The sequence below is a fragment of the Takifugu rubripes genome, chromosome 6 (genome assembly GCF_901000725.2).
Source record: "Takifugu rubripes chromosome 6, fTakRub1.2, whole genome shotgun sequence".
Taxonomy (NCBI): domain Eukaryota; kingdom Metazoa; phylum Chordata; class Actinopteri; order Tetraodontiformes; family Tetraodontidae; genus Takifugu; species Takifugu rubripes.
In genome coordinates, this window is record NC_042290.1 from 12,160,505 (window position 1) to 12,175,664 (window position 15,160).

Genomic DNA, 15,160 nt, shown 5'->3' on the forward strand with positions numbered 1-15,160 from the left:
TGTTATTGACTGGTTGTCTTTGACAGGAACAAATATGTCTTTCATGAGTTGCTGTAGGTCATCAGATTATGTCCATAGACTGGTCCAACTACATTTAACTATTTCTTAAGCTCTTTTACAATAAAGAGCCACACTGGTAAGAGAAGAAAGGAAAAGATTTGATTTGAAATTAAAGGATTTGTTAATTGTTGGAAGAGTGGAAGCTATTTATATGATCACAAACAGAGTTTACTTTGCTAACAGGAAACATAAACTGGTTGGCAGAAGAATGATGATAGCTGTGGTGACTATTGACACACCAATCCCTTACTTATTATGGGAACACCAAAGGCTTGAGAAGATTAAGAGGCTGAAGCTGTGAAGAGGGTTCAGCAGCAGCTTCTTTTCGTATTAACCAATTGATCAACATGTTCATCATGTTTCCAATCAATAGAAAAATAATGTTTTGGCATTTGTTTTGAAGTTAGAAAGATGAGCTCCTCGTGGCCATCAAAAAGCCCTCTGTGCTCCTGTGTTCTTGTGATCCTTCTCATATTAATCACATCAGGGAGTTATTAGAGTCATATTTCTTGTCGTTTTGGATCTGAACTTTGTCCAGAGTGGTATACATCTCTTTTTCCCCTCTTCACAGATATAATACTGGCCTAAAAGGATTTCACATCTATAAGAGGCAGTAAAAAAGGACATTCGGTGGAGAAACAGACGCTCAGCATGACGGAATTATTAATTATTAATGATTAATTATTAACTTTCACCTTAAATGCCGAAACGGAAGCAACGAAACGGAAGCTAACTTCGGCGCCCTGTTGGTCAGCTGACAGTCAGTCGTTTAAGCTATTGGCAAACCCGTGAAATTTGTACCGCGAGCAGCACCACCAGGCCTTGGCGGAACTTCGTGTCCATATCAACTGGGCTGGTTTCTGACGTTCGGTGCTGGTGTCACTGGGAGGGCGACGCTTCATTCCACAGCGGACTACCTCGGTAGCCCCCCCGCCCGACCACCACCATCGGTCAGCTGCCGGTCTCGAACCAGCCCCTGCCAGCAACGTTTCCCCCCCCGGACCGACATGGCTGTGTTGGTCCTCGCCATGCAGGGAATCGCCCTTTTCGGCTTCATCCTGTTCTTCGTTCTGTGGTTTATGCACTTAATGTCCATCATCTACGCGTAAGTCGGGCTGGGGGGCGAAGCTAGCCGCTGCTAGCTACAAGCTAGCGGGGCGACGCACCTGCTTCACGCCGTGTTTTGTGCTACCGAACCATCGTTCAGCCAACTGGACTCCGAATATTGCTTGGTTTCCTGGCACACTGAACTTTTTAACAATGGACTTTTTAACCGTTTGGTTTGGGCGTTTTCCTTCCGCAGTTTAGACGTTAGCTGGGCTCTTGGTGTCGGGGACTCGAGCTCATTCTTTGGTTGACCTCGACGCTTTAAAACTGCGCCTTTCTCTCCTCCGCTCACGCCGCCGGTTTAATTCTATTCCTGTCTGGGTTTTTAGCGTTTGGTGAAATTTCCATGTCTCCTGTCCTCCGCCGAATTGCGTTGGAAACCACTGATGGGAAATGATTGTTTCCGGTAATTTGGGGTCGCTCCTTCACGTTTCAGATGGTAGCGGAGCTCTGTTGTCTCCGAGGGGTTTCCGAGCTTTGGGTCAGCCACAGCCGGGCTGAAGCCCCGGAGAGCAGCCTGGGCTCGGTCACCTGGGCTCGGTCACCTGTGCTCGGTCACCTGGGCTCGGTCACCTGGGCTCACACAGGATCTCCGAGCCTGGGGGGAATTCAACAGAGGATTTGTGAGAATCCCCTGTGGCCTTAACAATGGATCATCTTTGGAACACTCTTGACGGAGGAGATACTTTCTGACCTTTCCAGTGTGTCACATGACCCGTTCCCGGCAGGATGCAGCTCCGTTTGTTGATTAGTGTAAATTGCTTCAGTCGGGGATCATTTATTTTTATGTTACGTTTTACCTTTTTTCTGTTGACGCCGCAGCCAAATTATTTTCCGAACATTTCCTCTTTGCAAATTGAATCAGTCGTTATCTTGGCTCATTTGCACCGGCTAATCTTGCTGCTGAACTTTATAACTGTGTTTGTACACGGTGTCCACGGTGTGTGTGTGTGTGTGTGTGTGTGTGTGTGTGTGTGTGTGTCCTGTAAGGAGCCCCCACGCCTTTAAGCAGGACTGCCTCAAACGTGGCCACGCTACAGTTCCTGCAGTTCTAGTTTTAACTGCAACTTTACTCTTCTTCACAACGGACTTGCGATTTCTCAGAAGTGGGGTGAAACGGTAAAGACGTGAGAAGAGGGAACTGTTCTGCTCTCTTCCTGTCTCCTCTCCTCGTTTATTGGGACATCTGACTGTCGTAAAGTGGGACCTTGTGACCGGAAATCACACCGTGTTCTACATTAAACCTTCTCGTCCCTTCTGAATTGTCTTGTCACATTTGTCACATTTTCTCATGACCTGATGCCCGATCTGCCTTTTTTTATTTTTTAGGCGTCTCCACCTCCACAAGAAGAGGTCAGAGGTCAAGCAGCCATTTGCACAGCTGGCAGGAGTTTCTCTGCTGAAACCTCTGAAGGGTGTCGACCCCAACCTCATGTCCAACCTAGAGACATTTTTCACCCTCGATTACCCCAAGGTGACCCTTCGCTGCCCTAAGACCGAGCTTCTCTCGGCGTGGTCATGTGACTGCTGCGGTCGCCCGATCGGCTTCAGCTGTGAAGTCATTGGAATCTCTCTCTTGCAGTACGAGATCCTGCTGTGTGTTCAGGATCAAGATGATCCAGCCATTGACGTCTGTAAAAAGCTGCTGGCAAAATATCCCGGCGTGGACGCCCGTTTGTTCGTCGGTGAGCTTTCCGTCCGTTTGGCGAGCACGATGCGGTCGCGTTGATGCGCGAACTGTTGCCTTTGGGACACCTTTTTAGCGAAAGCTGTTCTTTGGTTGCAGGGGGCAAAAAAGTGGGAATCAACCCCAAGATCAACAATCTGATGCCAGGCTACGAGGGAGCCAGATACAACCTGGTGTGGATCTGCGACAGCGGCATCAGAGGTCGGTGAAACCGGCCGATTCGGCAGCTTTCGGCGCGTTTTGGGGTCATGGGTGCTAATGCTAACTTTGCGTTCAGTTAAACCCGACACCCTGGCGGACATGACCAATCAGATGACGGACAAGGTGGGGCTGGTGCACGGGTTGCCCTACGTGGCTGACCGACAAGGATTTGCTGCCACCCTGGAGCAGGTAAGGCGAATGTGCCTGTGCCAGGGCGGGCGCACAGGTGAACATTTTTACCACTGTGGCATCTTCGGAGCGCCGCCCGTAACGGACGTTTACCTGCTCGCAGGTGTATTTTGGCACGTCCCACCCGCGGTCCTACATCTCTGCAAACGTTACGGGGATCAAGTGCGTGACGGGGATGTCGTGTCTGATGAGGAAAGACGTGCTGGACCAGGCGGGCGGATTGGTTGCCTTCGCTCAGTACATTGCTGAGGACTACTTCATGGCCAAAGCCATCGCTGACAGGTCCGTGTGTTAGCATTAGCTTTCGCTGCCCTCTCTGGTGGTGCGCAACAACGAAACGATGTCACTTCCTGTCTGATTTAGAGGATGGAAATTCTCCATGGCAACGCAGGTCGCACTGCAGAACTCTGGATCGTACTCCATCGCTCAGTTCCAGTCCCGTATGATCAGGTGATGCGCTGCAAAAGTGGTGACAGGTTGAATATCGAGGTGTTTTCTCCACCTTTGATCATTTGAGTTTATATTCTGTCCTGAATTGTCTCAGGTGGACCAAGTTAAGAATCAACATGGTTCCGGCTACTGTCCTGGAGCCCGTTTCCGAGTGCTTCTTGGCCAGCCTCATCATTGGTTGGGCTGCTCATTACGTTTTCAGGTACTCGATCAATCGCAGAGCAGGAAGGAGGCAACCGCCGTTGGCGTTGTGCAGCCGTTTTTGGTTTGTCTTGGGTTCTGAATTGTGTCTCTCTCAGGTGGGACATGATGGTCTTCTTCATGTGTCACTGTCTTGCCTGGTTTATATCGGACTACATCCAGCTGACCGGTGTTCAGGTACCCACATTCTAATGCTTTTATTCTGAAAGCCCAGTTTTTCTTTTTCCTCTTGAAGCCTGGAAGTGATGTTTGCTGAATATAAAAATATTTCTCTAAACTAGAGTTTCTTTTGGCCACGCCTCCTCGGGCAGCGACTGATTATTGATGAAAGTTGTGGTGTTGCAGGGTGGACCGTTGTGCTTCTCCAAGCTGGACTTCGCCGTGGCCTGGTTCATCAGAGAGTCCATGGCCGTGCAGATTTTCCTGTCGGCTTTGTGGGACCCAACGATCAGCTGGAGAACCGGCCGCTACCGGCTGCGCTGTGGTGGCACTGCTGAGGAGATACTCGATGTCTAGTAACTATGGCAACCATCTTTGAAAAAGAGCACCGGACTGGAGAAAGAGACTTTTTTTTTTTAATGGTAAAACTGAAGTAAGTAAGTGCGTGTGAGTGTGTGTGTGTGTGTGTGTTTGTTTTAACTATTTATGTTCCTTTTGGTGCTTGAAGTAAACGACATCAGAACAAGCCAATGACGGCAGAACAAGGAGGTCTGGAGCGATGAATGAACTTGAAAGTCAGGGGAGAGTTTTCATTTTTTGCAGAAAAATTCACAGAATTTCATAAGTGGTTTATTTTACAGTGGTTCAGTAAACTCATATAATGTTGCTGTTTGAAAAGGAAACAGACTTTTCCCCCATTTGCTGGTTTCTGCTGTTTTTGCTTTAAATTTGATTTTGGCTAAAAACCAAACCAAAAAAAAAAAAAAATTGGCTTCAAAGTTTCCCTGTTATGACAAACACAACGTGGCTCTGAGCCCGATTCGTCTTGAAGAGGAAATGCGTCTCCTGAAGGAATTTCTGTGTTGCAATAGAAAAGGAAAAGGCTTCCGAGCAGCAGATGTGAGGAGCTGCTCTTGTTCTGCCGATGTGAGCGGAGCCGTTGAGTCGGTCTCACAACAATTTGTTGTTACCGACAATAAAATAAGAGAAAATATGACATTTTTTCTACTGGGAACTAAGTGGAAAAAGTGAACCTTTATGCCTTTTGTTCTCATAAATCTCAACGGCAGCTTTTTGACCCCATTTCTAAATATTTCACTAGAATCTCAAATTGCTGTTTGTCATCTTGTTTAAAAACCTAATATAAAGACGACAGATTAGACAAATAAAAAATGAAAGGCCTCAGTGATTTTTGAGGTAATCTTCTGTAGCACTGCAGTTAGAAAAAAGAGCTTCCTTAAGCAAGTTCAGCACTGAAAATATTGGTTGTGACATTTCAAGTTACAAAAAAAGTGGAAAAAAAATAAACCAAAAAAATGGTTAGAAAAGTTAGAAAATATATTAAAGTTTTATATTTCTGAACTGTTTGTTTTGTCACAACACTGTAATGTGTGCGTGTGTTTCAGCTGTAATAAATTGCTATTAGCTGTTAGCATAGCCACGGTGGGTCTGGGTGATGGCGCCAGCTCGGACAGACCCCGCCCCCTTGCCATCCACTATAATTGGACATGATTTTTATTGTTCGCTGTTTTTTAAGGACAGTGCGCCGCTGTTGTCAGTCACTGTTGATCAATAAAGGTTTATTTTGAACCTGGATGTCGCGCGACGGTGTGTTTTGAGTGTTCTGCTCTCTGATTGGCTGAGAGAAAAGATGAGGGCAGCTCGTTTTTTCCCCACTGGTTTATTCATGCTACAACTTTGTCACACTATAAAAAATAAATTAACACAAATGTGCCCTTAATAGAGCAAATGACCGCCCCCCAACTTCATGCAAGGACAATAAAAATATCATTTACCAACTGTAACAGTCAGATGCACAAATCGAGCTGTATTTTAACACTTAAACCAAACATTCGGGTCGGTTCAGACGAAACGACGTGAGGCACCGAAACATGGGTCCGATTCAAAACAAACTTAAACTATTTTAGTTGCCCTCACGTTCCTGTCACAGCTGCTGTGGTTCATAAGTCTGGAACACGACCGTCACACGCACGGCAGCGTTACACTTCATGGCTGATGCCAAGTATCAAGTTCGTAAAATTATTATTTTTAAATGAGGCTGTTACAATACTGACCCTGACATTACTTGAACCACAGTGGAATTAAGGGGTAAATTGTACCATACGAATGGGAAGGTGACAGGAAGGAAAAACGTCCGGAAGTGTCGCGGAAAATTCCGTCCAGTTGGTAGAGACGGAAACAAATCACTTTTTACAACACTTCTCGCACTAATATGATTTACTTGCTTCCAAAGATATTTGATAACATTTTTAAAAAGTGTGCGGTGCCGTACGAAACATTACAGCCGCCTTGCTTTGGTTTTGACGATGACGCCACGGGACGTGGGCGGGGCAAACAGGAGCCGAGGGCGTCACGTGACGCGGGCGCCGACGTCATAGCGCTGCTGGGAAGTTTAAAAAGGAGAAGCGACGCCAGTAACAAGATCTTGGAGACGGGAAGACGTGCATGTGGAGCCGAAGTCAATCTGGGGAAATGATGTGGTCCAATCAGAAGGCACAAACACTTTGGTTTGGTTTGGACCCTGAGCATTTGTCTCGACCTCTTTGTGAGAATTTCTGTACCTGGTTCCACTTTAGGAAAAAAAAGAAGTGATTGTAACAGGAAATGTGTAACTGTCAAAATACAAAACACGAGATGTTATCTTTCCTTTTTTACTCTCGCGCATATTTCAAAATTAAATCAGAGGTCAGAAGGCAAACTGGAAATGTCCCACTTCCTGCTGGTTTGTGGCTTTTTCCTGAAATTGAACACATTGACTTGAAAGTAAATGGTTAATTAAAATATATAGGAAAACAAGAAATGGGTATCAATTAAATATATGTTTAATAGAAAAGTGTCGGACAGCCAATCATAGCTCGGCTTTGTATACACACACACTGGGCATGTATACACACATATATAAATACACACACACACACACACACACACACACACACACACACACACACACACACACACACGACAGGCGGACAGAAGCATTAATTATTTCATGTTTAACAGCATAAATACATTCATGTTAAAAAAAAGAGAAAATCCCTAAAATTTGTTTCAGCCCATTCAACACTAAAACATTTAAACCAAGTAAAAATCACTAACCACAAAAGAATAAAACCCAGTCAGATGGAAAAGACCCAACACCAAACCTCCACCCAGACACCATGTCAAACATCAAATAATTCAGAAAATTAAGGCACAGAAGAAGGTTGAGGTCACAGCCACCTAATTCTACAACATCAATCATATTAAAAGCCTTCCAAACAATTGTTTCAGCCAATCAGAAGGCAGGAGTGAGTGCCGATGGAAAGGCACGGCGCTCAGGGTTCAGCTTCAGGGGAAATTTCTCTCAAAAGTTCACGGAAAAACTATTTCAGAACGCATCACTGACCTGTAACGATTTTAAATGATTTTACTGAAAGTTCCGCTAAAAATAAATCTGTAATAATGTCCAAGACGTTTCTTATGGAGTCGCATTTTCAAAAACATTCTGGCAATATTTTAGCTTGAAACTTACACTTTAAAGCAAGAAAAGTCTTTTTTCTACATCACGGTGAAGTAACATTTACACAAAACTTTCACTTACATCTGGTCTTTGTTGGACTCCGCAGCCCATAATGCATTGCTACTCAGGGGTCATCCAGCTCAGGAATGTGCTCTGTAACCATGGTGACAATGACCGGTTGCGTCCTCATCTGTTAAGATTGTTTGTAGGCACAAAAAGAGATCTGGTGGTGTTTGAACTCTCCCAGTGGTCCTTCAGTTCCCAGTCTGGAACCCTGGAGCCTGACGGGCTCGTCGGCTCCGAGAGTCACCAGTCAGGTACAAGTTAAAAAAAATAAAAAAAAACAGCCAAGATTCCTCGGGAGACTCAGGTTCAGATGGTGGATTTGGAAAAGGACACTCGAAGGTGCTGGTTATGGTCCAGCAGGTGATCGTGCAGGACGATCAGAGCCTCGATGGCCTCCTCCACAGATGCCAACTGCATCAGCGCCATCTTCCTGTCCTTCCTGTGACGGCAGGGGAAGTGACATCATCAACCACGGCACAGAGAAGAGCGCGGGCAGCACATGACTGGTTTCCAGCGCTGACGTCACATTATGAACTTTAGCGCTGTAGCTCGCGTCCTCACACCCTCCCGACCAAAATTTTAGGTGGAAGAAAGTTTCATTCTCATTCTGATGAGAAAAACAACGAGCCTCGATGGTCGTGATGCGTTACTGGGGTGACCAGGAGATCCCACCTGAGAGCTTTTTGAGCTTTCAATGTTTCATGTTTGGTGGAAACTCCGAGCAATCAGTGCCGATGACGGAGACGAGGTCTTTGAAGATGTTCTTAGAACCCTTCTCTAGCAGATGCCGTCTAAAGGTTAAGCTCAACTTAGAACCTTCTTAAGATCCAACTGTGCAAAATGTGAATTCTTGCAGCTTTTCGAATGGTCTTTAAATTTCGATAAGGAGGGTAATTACAGGACAATTACATCAATCTTACTCAGTAACAGACCACAAATCTATCAGCAAAATCTGTGCTCCGAAGGTCAACCGAGGCAGTAAAAACTGCAATAAAACTCCAGGCATGTTAGCGATGTTATGGAGAACCAGTCAAATGTGTTGCCAGGAATTCCAAACAATAACAAAACGTGCATTTGCATTAGCAATGGTGTTAGCATTGGAATTAACCCCATCAGAGCTCAAATTCATCACAACAGCAGCGAAACGTCAAACAGGGACTCACTGGAAAAACTTGAAGGCTTTCACCGTGAATCCTCGGGAAGAGAACAAATCCTTCAGGTCTTCCTCGCTGACAGAAGAGCTGCGGGACAAGGACGAAACACACAAAGAGGTTTTAGAGCACGGAAAAGGCTTGGACACAAACCAGAATCGGTGCTTCCGAACATGGAAACTGGTCTCACGGAATGTTGGAGAGGTGCAAAGTGGCAGATGGAGGGAAGATGTTGTTGAAGTTTTTAGAGCCGGGTTTTTTGAAGCGGTGGAGGGCAGAGCCTGAGAAGTCCCGCGTCAGCACCTGCTCCTCTTGGCCCGCCCCTCCCCGAGGCAGTTGCACAACTGGATGTTTGGACAACATCACTCGTATCACATTGCCATGGAGACGCTGGCCGTTCAGATGACTCATCGCTGATGGGGGAAAAGGTTTGGAAAAGGGACACAGGAAGACTGTTAATTAAAACCCTCCAACAGCAAATATTGTGTTTTAAAGAGAGTTTGTGAGCAAATGTCTGACCAAGTTGAGCCTGAGTAGCATCGCTCATCTGAACGAGAGCATTTTCCTTCTTGTTGAAGAGGATTTTCACTCTCTGGACGTCCCCATAAACACCTGAAAAGACATGCAACCACATAGCAACGCTGAGGATTCTGGGTGGGTTCTACTCCTCACGGCTCGCTACACGAATGATTCTCACCAAACAAGATGAAGAGGCATTGAGGCGAGACGCTCTGCAGAGACAAAGGTGGTTAATAATGTTCCTTTCATGTGACGCACGAGTCGCTTGGTTTGTGTGTGACCTCTGACCTCTGGGTTTAGGTTGGACACCAGGAGCACAGAGTGAATAGCAGGAGGAGCCATTTGCAGAGAGACACGAGGAGGAGACATCAGCGATCCGGGAACAGCCGCCACCGAGAGACCTGGGGACAAGGCTGCTCCATTTGTAACCAAGATATTTTCAAATACAACAAATTCACCACCCAGAACCCTTAAACTGGTGCTTTGGTGATGAAAAGTCTGTTGACAATAGGAAAACAATACTGTTCAAATCCAAAGGCCATTATTGATAGAAGGAAACATACTGATGGTTTTAGTTTGTTGAACAAACAGACTTTATTGTGCTTAAAGGGTTCTTTATGTCAAAGAGTACAAAAAGCCATAAAAGGATAAACCAGACCAACAACCCTGGCAGCTGAGAGCTGAAGTTACGACAGAGGCGCAGCTCCAGGGGGATTCTGCTGGGATCAACACGCAACTACACCACAGCAGGAAGGAAGTCAGACTCAAGCAAGGTAACTAAGAATTTGTGAGCTACAATAACAACATTCCTTCAGGCCGACCCACCTCTTTAGCCACATTAAAGGAGTTACAGCAACATTTCACAGCACTGGTGAAAGCAGACTGGTGTTTAACTGGTGTGCAGCAACACAGCTGAGTACCAACGGTTGATGGCAGATTAAAGAAAAACAGCAAACACAAAAGTGTTTGTCTTCTCACCTGTGTGTTGAAATGTGGGCGGAAACGCTGATGCTCCATAGGTTGGGAGAGCTACACCTAAAACACACACCGAAATTATGAATGAAAGGAAAACACACACATTATATATATGTGGAGATGTATGTAGAGCCCCTTACTGAAGGCAGCTGTGGGGTCCAGTTCTCCAGTTGGCAGGTCGGATCTGGTGAAGTCTCGGCTCTTGTCGTTGTTGTACTTCACATTCAGCGCGCTCAGTTTTGAGAAGTCGATCCTCAGCGTGCAGCAGCCGTTATAGATGTTCTGACCATCCAGAGACTGAAAAACAGAAGGACTTTTCTCATGCTCCCGAGCACGTAGGCCCAACTACAGCCAAGAGGCCCCCAAAACTCATTTTTCAAACCAAAAAGCGGATCATTGTAGGCCCACTTGCTCCATCCGCACACCTGTATGCATACGCATGTGCAGTTATCTAGGCGTGTGTGTGACTCACAGCCTTGGCGTGCTGAGCATGCACGGCATCACTGAACTGCAGCAGAGCCTGAAACTGATTGTTCCTGGTGAAAGTGATGATCTTCAACACTGAGCCGAACTTACTGAAGATCTGCAAACAACAACACCTCATTGTCGGAGCGGCACAAGACGAGTCACTGAGCGGTTCGAGAGAGTGTGAAGCACCTGCTGCAGGACCTCCAGTGTCACAGGGTAAAATAAGTTCTCCACAATGATTCGAAGGACGGGACTCTGGCCGTGAACTACGCCACGACCGTCGCTCCCAGGTGCCATAGTCCCAGAATGCATTGCTGCTGTACTGATGGCCTGCAACGCTGCTCTCTGTCAGTAAAAGAACAGTCACAAATAACTGATTTTAAATAAAGGAAAAACATCAACGGAGAGAACAGAACAGAGAGGGTGCTCTTCACCTGATTGGTCAGATTGTCTGTCTTGAGCTCACGATGGTTAGAGTATTGAATAAAGACTGGCTGGTTCCTGATGGTGGGTGGGGCCGAGGTGTAGTAATTCATCATGGTAACGGCTGCTTCTTCAGACGCCATTTCTAAAAAACCCTTTTTCAGTTCATTAGAAACATCAGTTTGTTATTAAATGTAACTGTATCCAACCGCGGCGTGCTAACTACTAACAGCTACTGTTCAGCAGTCACCTGGTTTTTGGCTTTCAGTGTTATCAGCTTGCTAACTCGACCAAAAGGAAGCGCAAGAGCGAGCACTTCCTGTTCAGTGATGTTAAAAGGCAACTGGCGCAGGTGGAGGACCCGAGATGGGATGCACGGAGCACGCTCTGAAACACACAGCCCGTCAGTGCCATCCACTGTGGGCAGACCAGAAGACCAACGCCGCAGTGGTGAAAACGGGTAATACTTGCATTTATTCACAGTGTGGTTATTACAACAGAGAACCTGCTAACAGCAGTGCTATTAATAGTGAAATGTATATTTCCTATAATAATTTAGGAATACTAGTTAATATGCAAGTCCAACTGAAAAGATACAGAAGCCATTAAACAAACAAACTGGGATAATGGATCAGGTCTGTGCCTCATACAGACCAGAAGACGTGTGGATAATCAGGTACCAGGATCTGAGCCGCATAAACTGGCTACTGCCGTAAAACGAGCATGTGTACATCAAATATTTAGTGGGGGGGGGGGGTGTTCTCACCTGTGGACAGGTTAGAAGTGCTCATGTTCGCAGAGCTGCACTTAGGGGATGTGAAAGCCAACTGCTGCAGATGAATCGATAAAAGAAATATAAGCGTTATCATTCTCAGAAAGAGTGTGCCATTTATGTTTTCACACCATAAACCACTCTTGACTCTCAGGTTAAATTTTCTTGTGTCAGTGAAGGCAACACGTCTGGTTGCCGCTTTATCAAATGACACAGATTTTGTGTTTTAATTATTAAAGCACGGCAATCGTTTGGAGCAAAAAGCACCGTTCAATGGACTCGAATAACAAGAAAAAAAACACCGGAAACGCTCTGTCGCCTGTGTAGAGCGAGATATCGCGGGATTTCCGTCGATCAAACCCCGCCGCAATCGTTCGTCCTCGCTCGAGACACTTTTCAACCCAAAACAGACGCAGCACGGACCGTGATGCCAAGAACGGCAGGTGGCGAATGAGCCGGCGCAAACGGGAGGAAGAACGTTTCGGTGGGAAGGGAGGCGCCTCGACAAACACGCAAACAACAACAACAACAACAGCAGCAGCAGCGAGGGGTTGACGCCAAAGGCTCGCGCAGGTGCGGTTCAGTCGCCAAGGAAACCCGAGGGAGGAACGGAAGGAAGGCGAAAGAGTCGCCGGGCGTCGGCGCATTTCGGAACCGTGTGGCTCGCGCTCACCCGTCCATGGTCTGTGTGGAGGAAGAAGGAGCACGAGATGTTTTTCGTCCGCGAGCCGAGCCCTCCGCAGCCAGGCAGTGACCATGGAGAACGACGAGCTCACTTCCCGTTTGGTGACGTCACAGGATAACATGGCGGCCGGCGCGGCCACGCCTCAGATCGGAGGATTCTTCGTGAACGTCGTTTTTTTCTGATTTATTTCTGTAACTTTTCTTTTACGCCTTTCATTTGTGTATCGATGCTGGGTCAATTAAATATTTCCAGAATTGTTTCATATTATTTTGGGGGGAACTATTTACATTTTAAAATGATTCAAATTAATGATCTCCCATCCCATCTTTCATTTATTACCCTAAAGTAAGACTGTGGAGTGTGACGGAAAAATAAGCCATGTTCATATAGGATTTTGTTACATTAAATTACATTGCATTACATCACATTTAAATCTCCCTTTCAGATTGCCACCCTAAAAAATATGGAATTGTCTTTTATTTGACAGTTAAAAAGAAAATGACTGCCGAAGGGTAGAAAAGAATGGGGAAAATAACGTGAAATAATTCATACAAAGCCAACCACAGATCTCTCAATAAAATGTCTCCATGATAATATGTAATGATTTTTTTTTTCAAATGATGATGTACTAACCCACCCTGCCCTGTTCCTTATTTTCATTTCAGAAATGTGCCAAGCCTACACCTTCAGGATTACTTTTTTTAAGAGCTGTTAAGATCATCCAGATACACTATTGTAGGAAGAAGACCGACCGTGTACACCTTCCATTTGGTTCTTTGATTTGACTCTTACAAGACTGTGGTGCATCTCCTGACAGGTTATACAGGGGTGCTTGAGAGTGCATCAGTCCTCGGTGTGATTACACACTCATTTCTGGCACCATTTACCATCTTTGAGCCCCTTTAAGGCCTGTTCGGAGTTCAGCTTCCTGAATTTCTTCCAGCAGTTCAGGTACTGGTTGCATCAATCCCAATATGGACTGTAAGGTTTGGGCTTGGGCTTGATCTTTGCCTGTGTGAACCCTGCCTGACTGTCTCTTCCATGGTTTCTTGCTCAGCTACATGTAAGCACTCAGTTATTCCCCTGACTTTGGTTTGGGTGATTTCCCTCATCTCTCTGGGACGGTTGGGGGTATCACTTTGATAGAGAGCTGCTGCCCGACTGGCAATGTGTGCCAAATTAAAGACGTTCAGTAATGGTGATACATGTCATGTTTGTAGTTCAGCTATTAACCTTTATTAACCTTTGGGAAATGCAAAGATTGCCACTGCAGATGCAAAAGTAAAAGTGCAGTGACCCACCGCTGGCCAGATCAGAGGACCCACTCCCCTGTTGGTTTAACCACAAACATGCCTACTCCAACCTTTTTAAGATGGCCAAAACATTGTTGTGTGTCAGCATCTTCAGTACCATGTGAAAGGATGTTCTCCAAGTGTGGAGAACATCTGAGCGAAAAGAGAAACTGGTCCAAATACTGTGGAAAAAATAATGTATCTCAATAAAAATCTTTGAGTGTCCCCATCCCACAGAATCCCCCCTATGTTACACAAACATACCCTAACTATGCCACGTTTCCAGAATTTCCTCCTTAACAAAACAATACACACATTAATTGAGTTTTTTGTCCATAGAAGATGAAATTCAGTCTAGTGTGCATTTTTTTAAAAACCAAATCGAAACAAAGAGCAACCAATATGACGTGTGTGTGTGTGTGTGTGTATGAGTGAGTATATGAAGGAATGAAGTAATAAAAAGGTATTTTAAAAGGAAACCAATTCTCTAGGCATCTGTAAAATAAATTCATTTCTTACAAAAAGGGAAAGGAGAGTTTAATCAGTTCGAGCCTATTATTCAAGTAACTGTGGTGTTTTGAATTTTGTGAAAATAGAAAGATTTGATTTCCCTCTCTTTTGATGTATGTATCTTTGCAAGCATAAATAAATGAGTCATTATGAAAGTTGGGAGCAATATTGTCCAGTGTGAGGTGAATTGTAAAGGCTGTTAAAGTCAGTTTTATTACCAGAGCCAGAGTGATTGCGCCCTCGTCCAGTAGGTGGCAGTGTAGCTGTTACGGTTGAGTCCCTCGATGTCAAATGAGCAACGAAGAAGTAGCCGGGGGGGTATTTAATAATGTTGACAGGTTTCTGGGGGAACCTCTAAAATTGGCTGCCAAAAAGAGAGCTTACGCAGGAGATCGGAGCGAGAAAGAAATTGACAAAAATCAAAGCATTAGAAACATGATTAATCATCCGTGTTGGTGACAAGGGAGTAGTTGGGGGAATCTTGGACGATGGCCTGTAAGGACAATAGGTGTAAACACCGATCGGAAAAGGCAGTGGCGGGCAGAAAGAAAGCTGGAGAGACGGACGGAGAAAGTGTAGATTTGAGCAAGGAGGACAGGGCAAGAGGGAGCAAATGGGGAAATGCCGAGAGAAGGAAGAAATGGAGTAAGAGGAAGATGGAAGATTAGAATTAGAGAGACTTGAAGGGACAGAAGGACGGGTGAGGGGTCAAACATCTGATGTGG

General features: G+C 45.5%; 2 protein-coding genes across 11 annotated transcripts; one reads left to right on the plus strand and one right to left on the minus strand.

Annotated features, from left to right (window-relative positions):
* The first annotated feature begins 804 nt into the window (after nucleotides 1-804).
* Nucleotides 805-5,648, plus strand: ugcg (UDP-glucose ceramide glucosyltransferase). The gene is made up of 10 exons (XM_003965595.3): nucleotides 805-1,165; nucleotides 2,497-2,641; nucleotides 2,750-2,852; nucleotides 2,954-3,055; nucleotides 3,132-3,244; nucleotides 3,348-3,526; nucleotides 3,608-3,694; nucleotides 3,789-3,896; nucleotides 3,994-4,072; nucleotides 4,241-5,648. The coding sequence occupies exons 1-10, from the start codon at nucleotides 1,068-1,070 to the stop codon at nucleotides 4,409-4,411; spliced, it is 1,185 nt and encodes a 394-aa protein (XP_003965644.1). The 5' UTR covers nucleotides 805-1,067; the 3' UTR covers nucleotides 4,412-5,648.
* A 71-nt stretch (nucleotides 5,649-5,719) lies between these two features.
* LOC101076949 (polypyrimidine tract-binding protein 3) lies at nucleotides 5,720-12,743 on the minus strand. 10 transcript variants are annotated; one of them, XR_003888770.1, is made up of 14 exons: nucleotides 12,622-12,743; nucleotides 11,427-11,593; nucleotides 11,188-11,331; nucleotides 10,943-11,098; nucleotides 10,758-10,868; nucleotides 10,426-10,582; nucleotides 10,289-10,345; nucleotides 9,599-9,723; nucleotides 9,489-9,522; nucleotides 9,311-9,403; nucleotides 8,982-9,204; nucleotides 8,804-8,881; nucleotides 7,656-8,079; nucleotides 5,720-6,645 (listed from the first exon to the last, which is right to left on the minus strand). XR_003888770.1 is itself a non-coding variant. In XM_011605001.2 (14 exons), exons 2-14 carry the CDS (start codon nucleotides 11,965-11,967, stop codon nucleotides 7,947-7,949), a joined length of 1,473 nt encoding a protein of 490 aa, XP_011603303.2. In that variant the 5' UTR covers nucleotides 11,968-12,006; nucleotides 12,622-12,742; the 3' UTR covers nucleotides 6,880-7,946. The 10 variants fall into 10 exon arrangements, 9 of the variants coding, with proteins under 9 accessions (XP_011603303.2, XP_011603302.2, XP_003965660.3 ...); XM_011605001.2 differs by lacking the exon at nucleotides 5,720-6,645 and adding an exon at nucleotides 11,943-12,006 and having other exon boundaries at nucleotides 6,880-8,079; nucleotides 11,427-11,563; nucleotides 12,622-12,742; XM_011605000.2 differs by lacking the exon at nucleotides 5,720-6,645 and adding an exon at nucleotides 11,943-12,006 and having other exon boundaries at nucleotides 6,880-8,079; nucleotides 12,622-12,742.
* Nucleotides 12,744-15,160: the final 2,417 nt, after the last annotated feature.

What these genes read in the sequence shown, in the direction of transcription:
- ugcg (XM_003965595.3), top strand. Translation starts at nt 1,068, where the DNA reads ATGGCTGTGTTGGTCCTCGCCATGCAGGGAATCGCCCTTTTCGGCTTC. An exon ending in CTGCGACAGCGGCATCAGAG is followed by an intron (nt 3,056 to 3,131) that starts GTCGGTGAAACC and finishes CTTTGCGTTCAG; the next exon opens with TTAAACCCGACACCCTGGCG. An exon ending in TTGCTGCCACCCTGGAGCAG is followed by an intron (nt 3,245 to 3,347) that starts GTAAGGCGAATG and finishes ACCTGCTCGCAG; the next exon opens with GTGTATTTTGGCACGTCCCA.
- LOC101076949 (XM_011604997.2), bottom strand. Translation starts at nt 12,706, where the DNA reads ATGGTCACTGCCTGGCTGCGGAGGGCTCGGCTCGCGGACGAAAAACAT. An exon ending in ATGCTCAGCACGCCAAGGCT is followed by an intron (nt 10,583 to 10,757) that starts GTGAGTCACACA and finishes TCTGTTTTTCAG; the next exon opens with TCTCTGGATGGTCAGAACAT. An exon ending in ATGCCTCTTCATCTTGTTTG is followed by an intron (nt 9,404 to 9,488) that starts GTGAGAATCATT and finishes ATGTCTTTTCAG; the next exon opens with GTGTTTATGGGGACGTCCAG.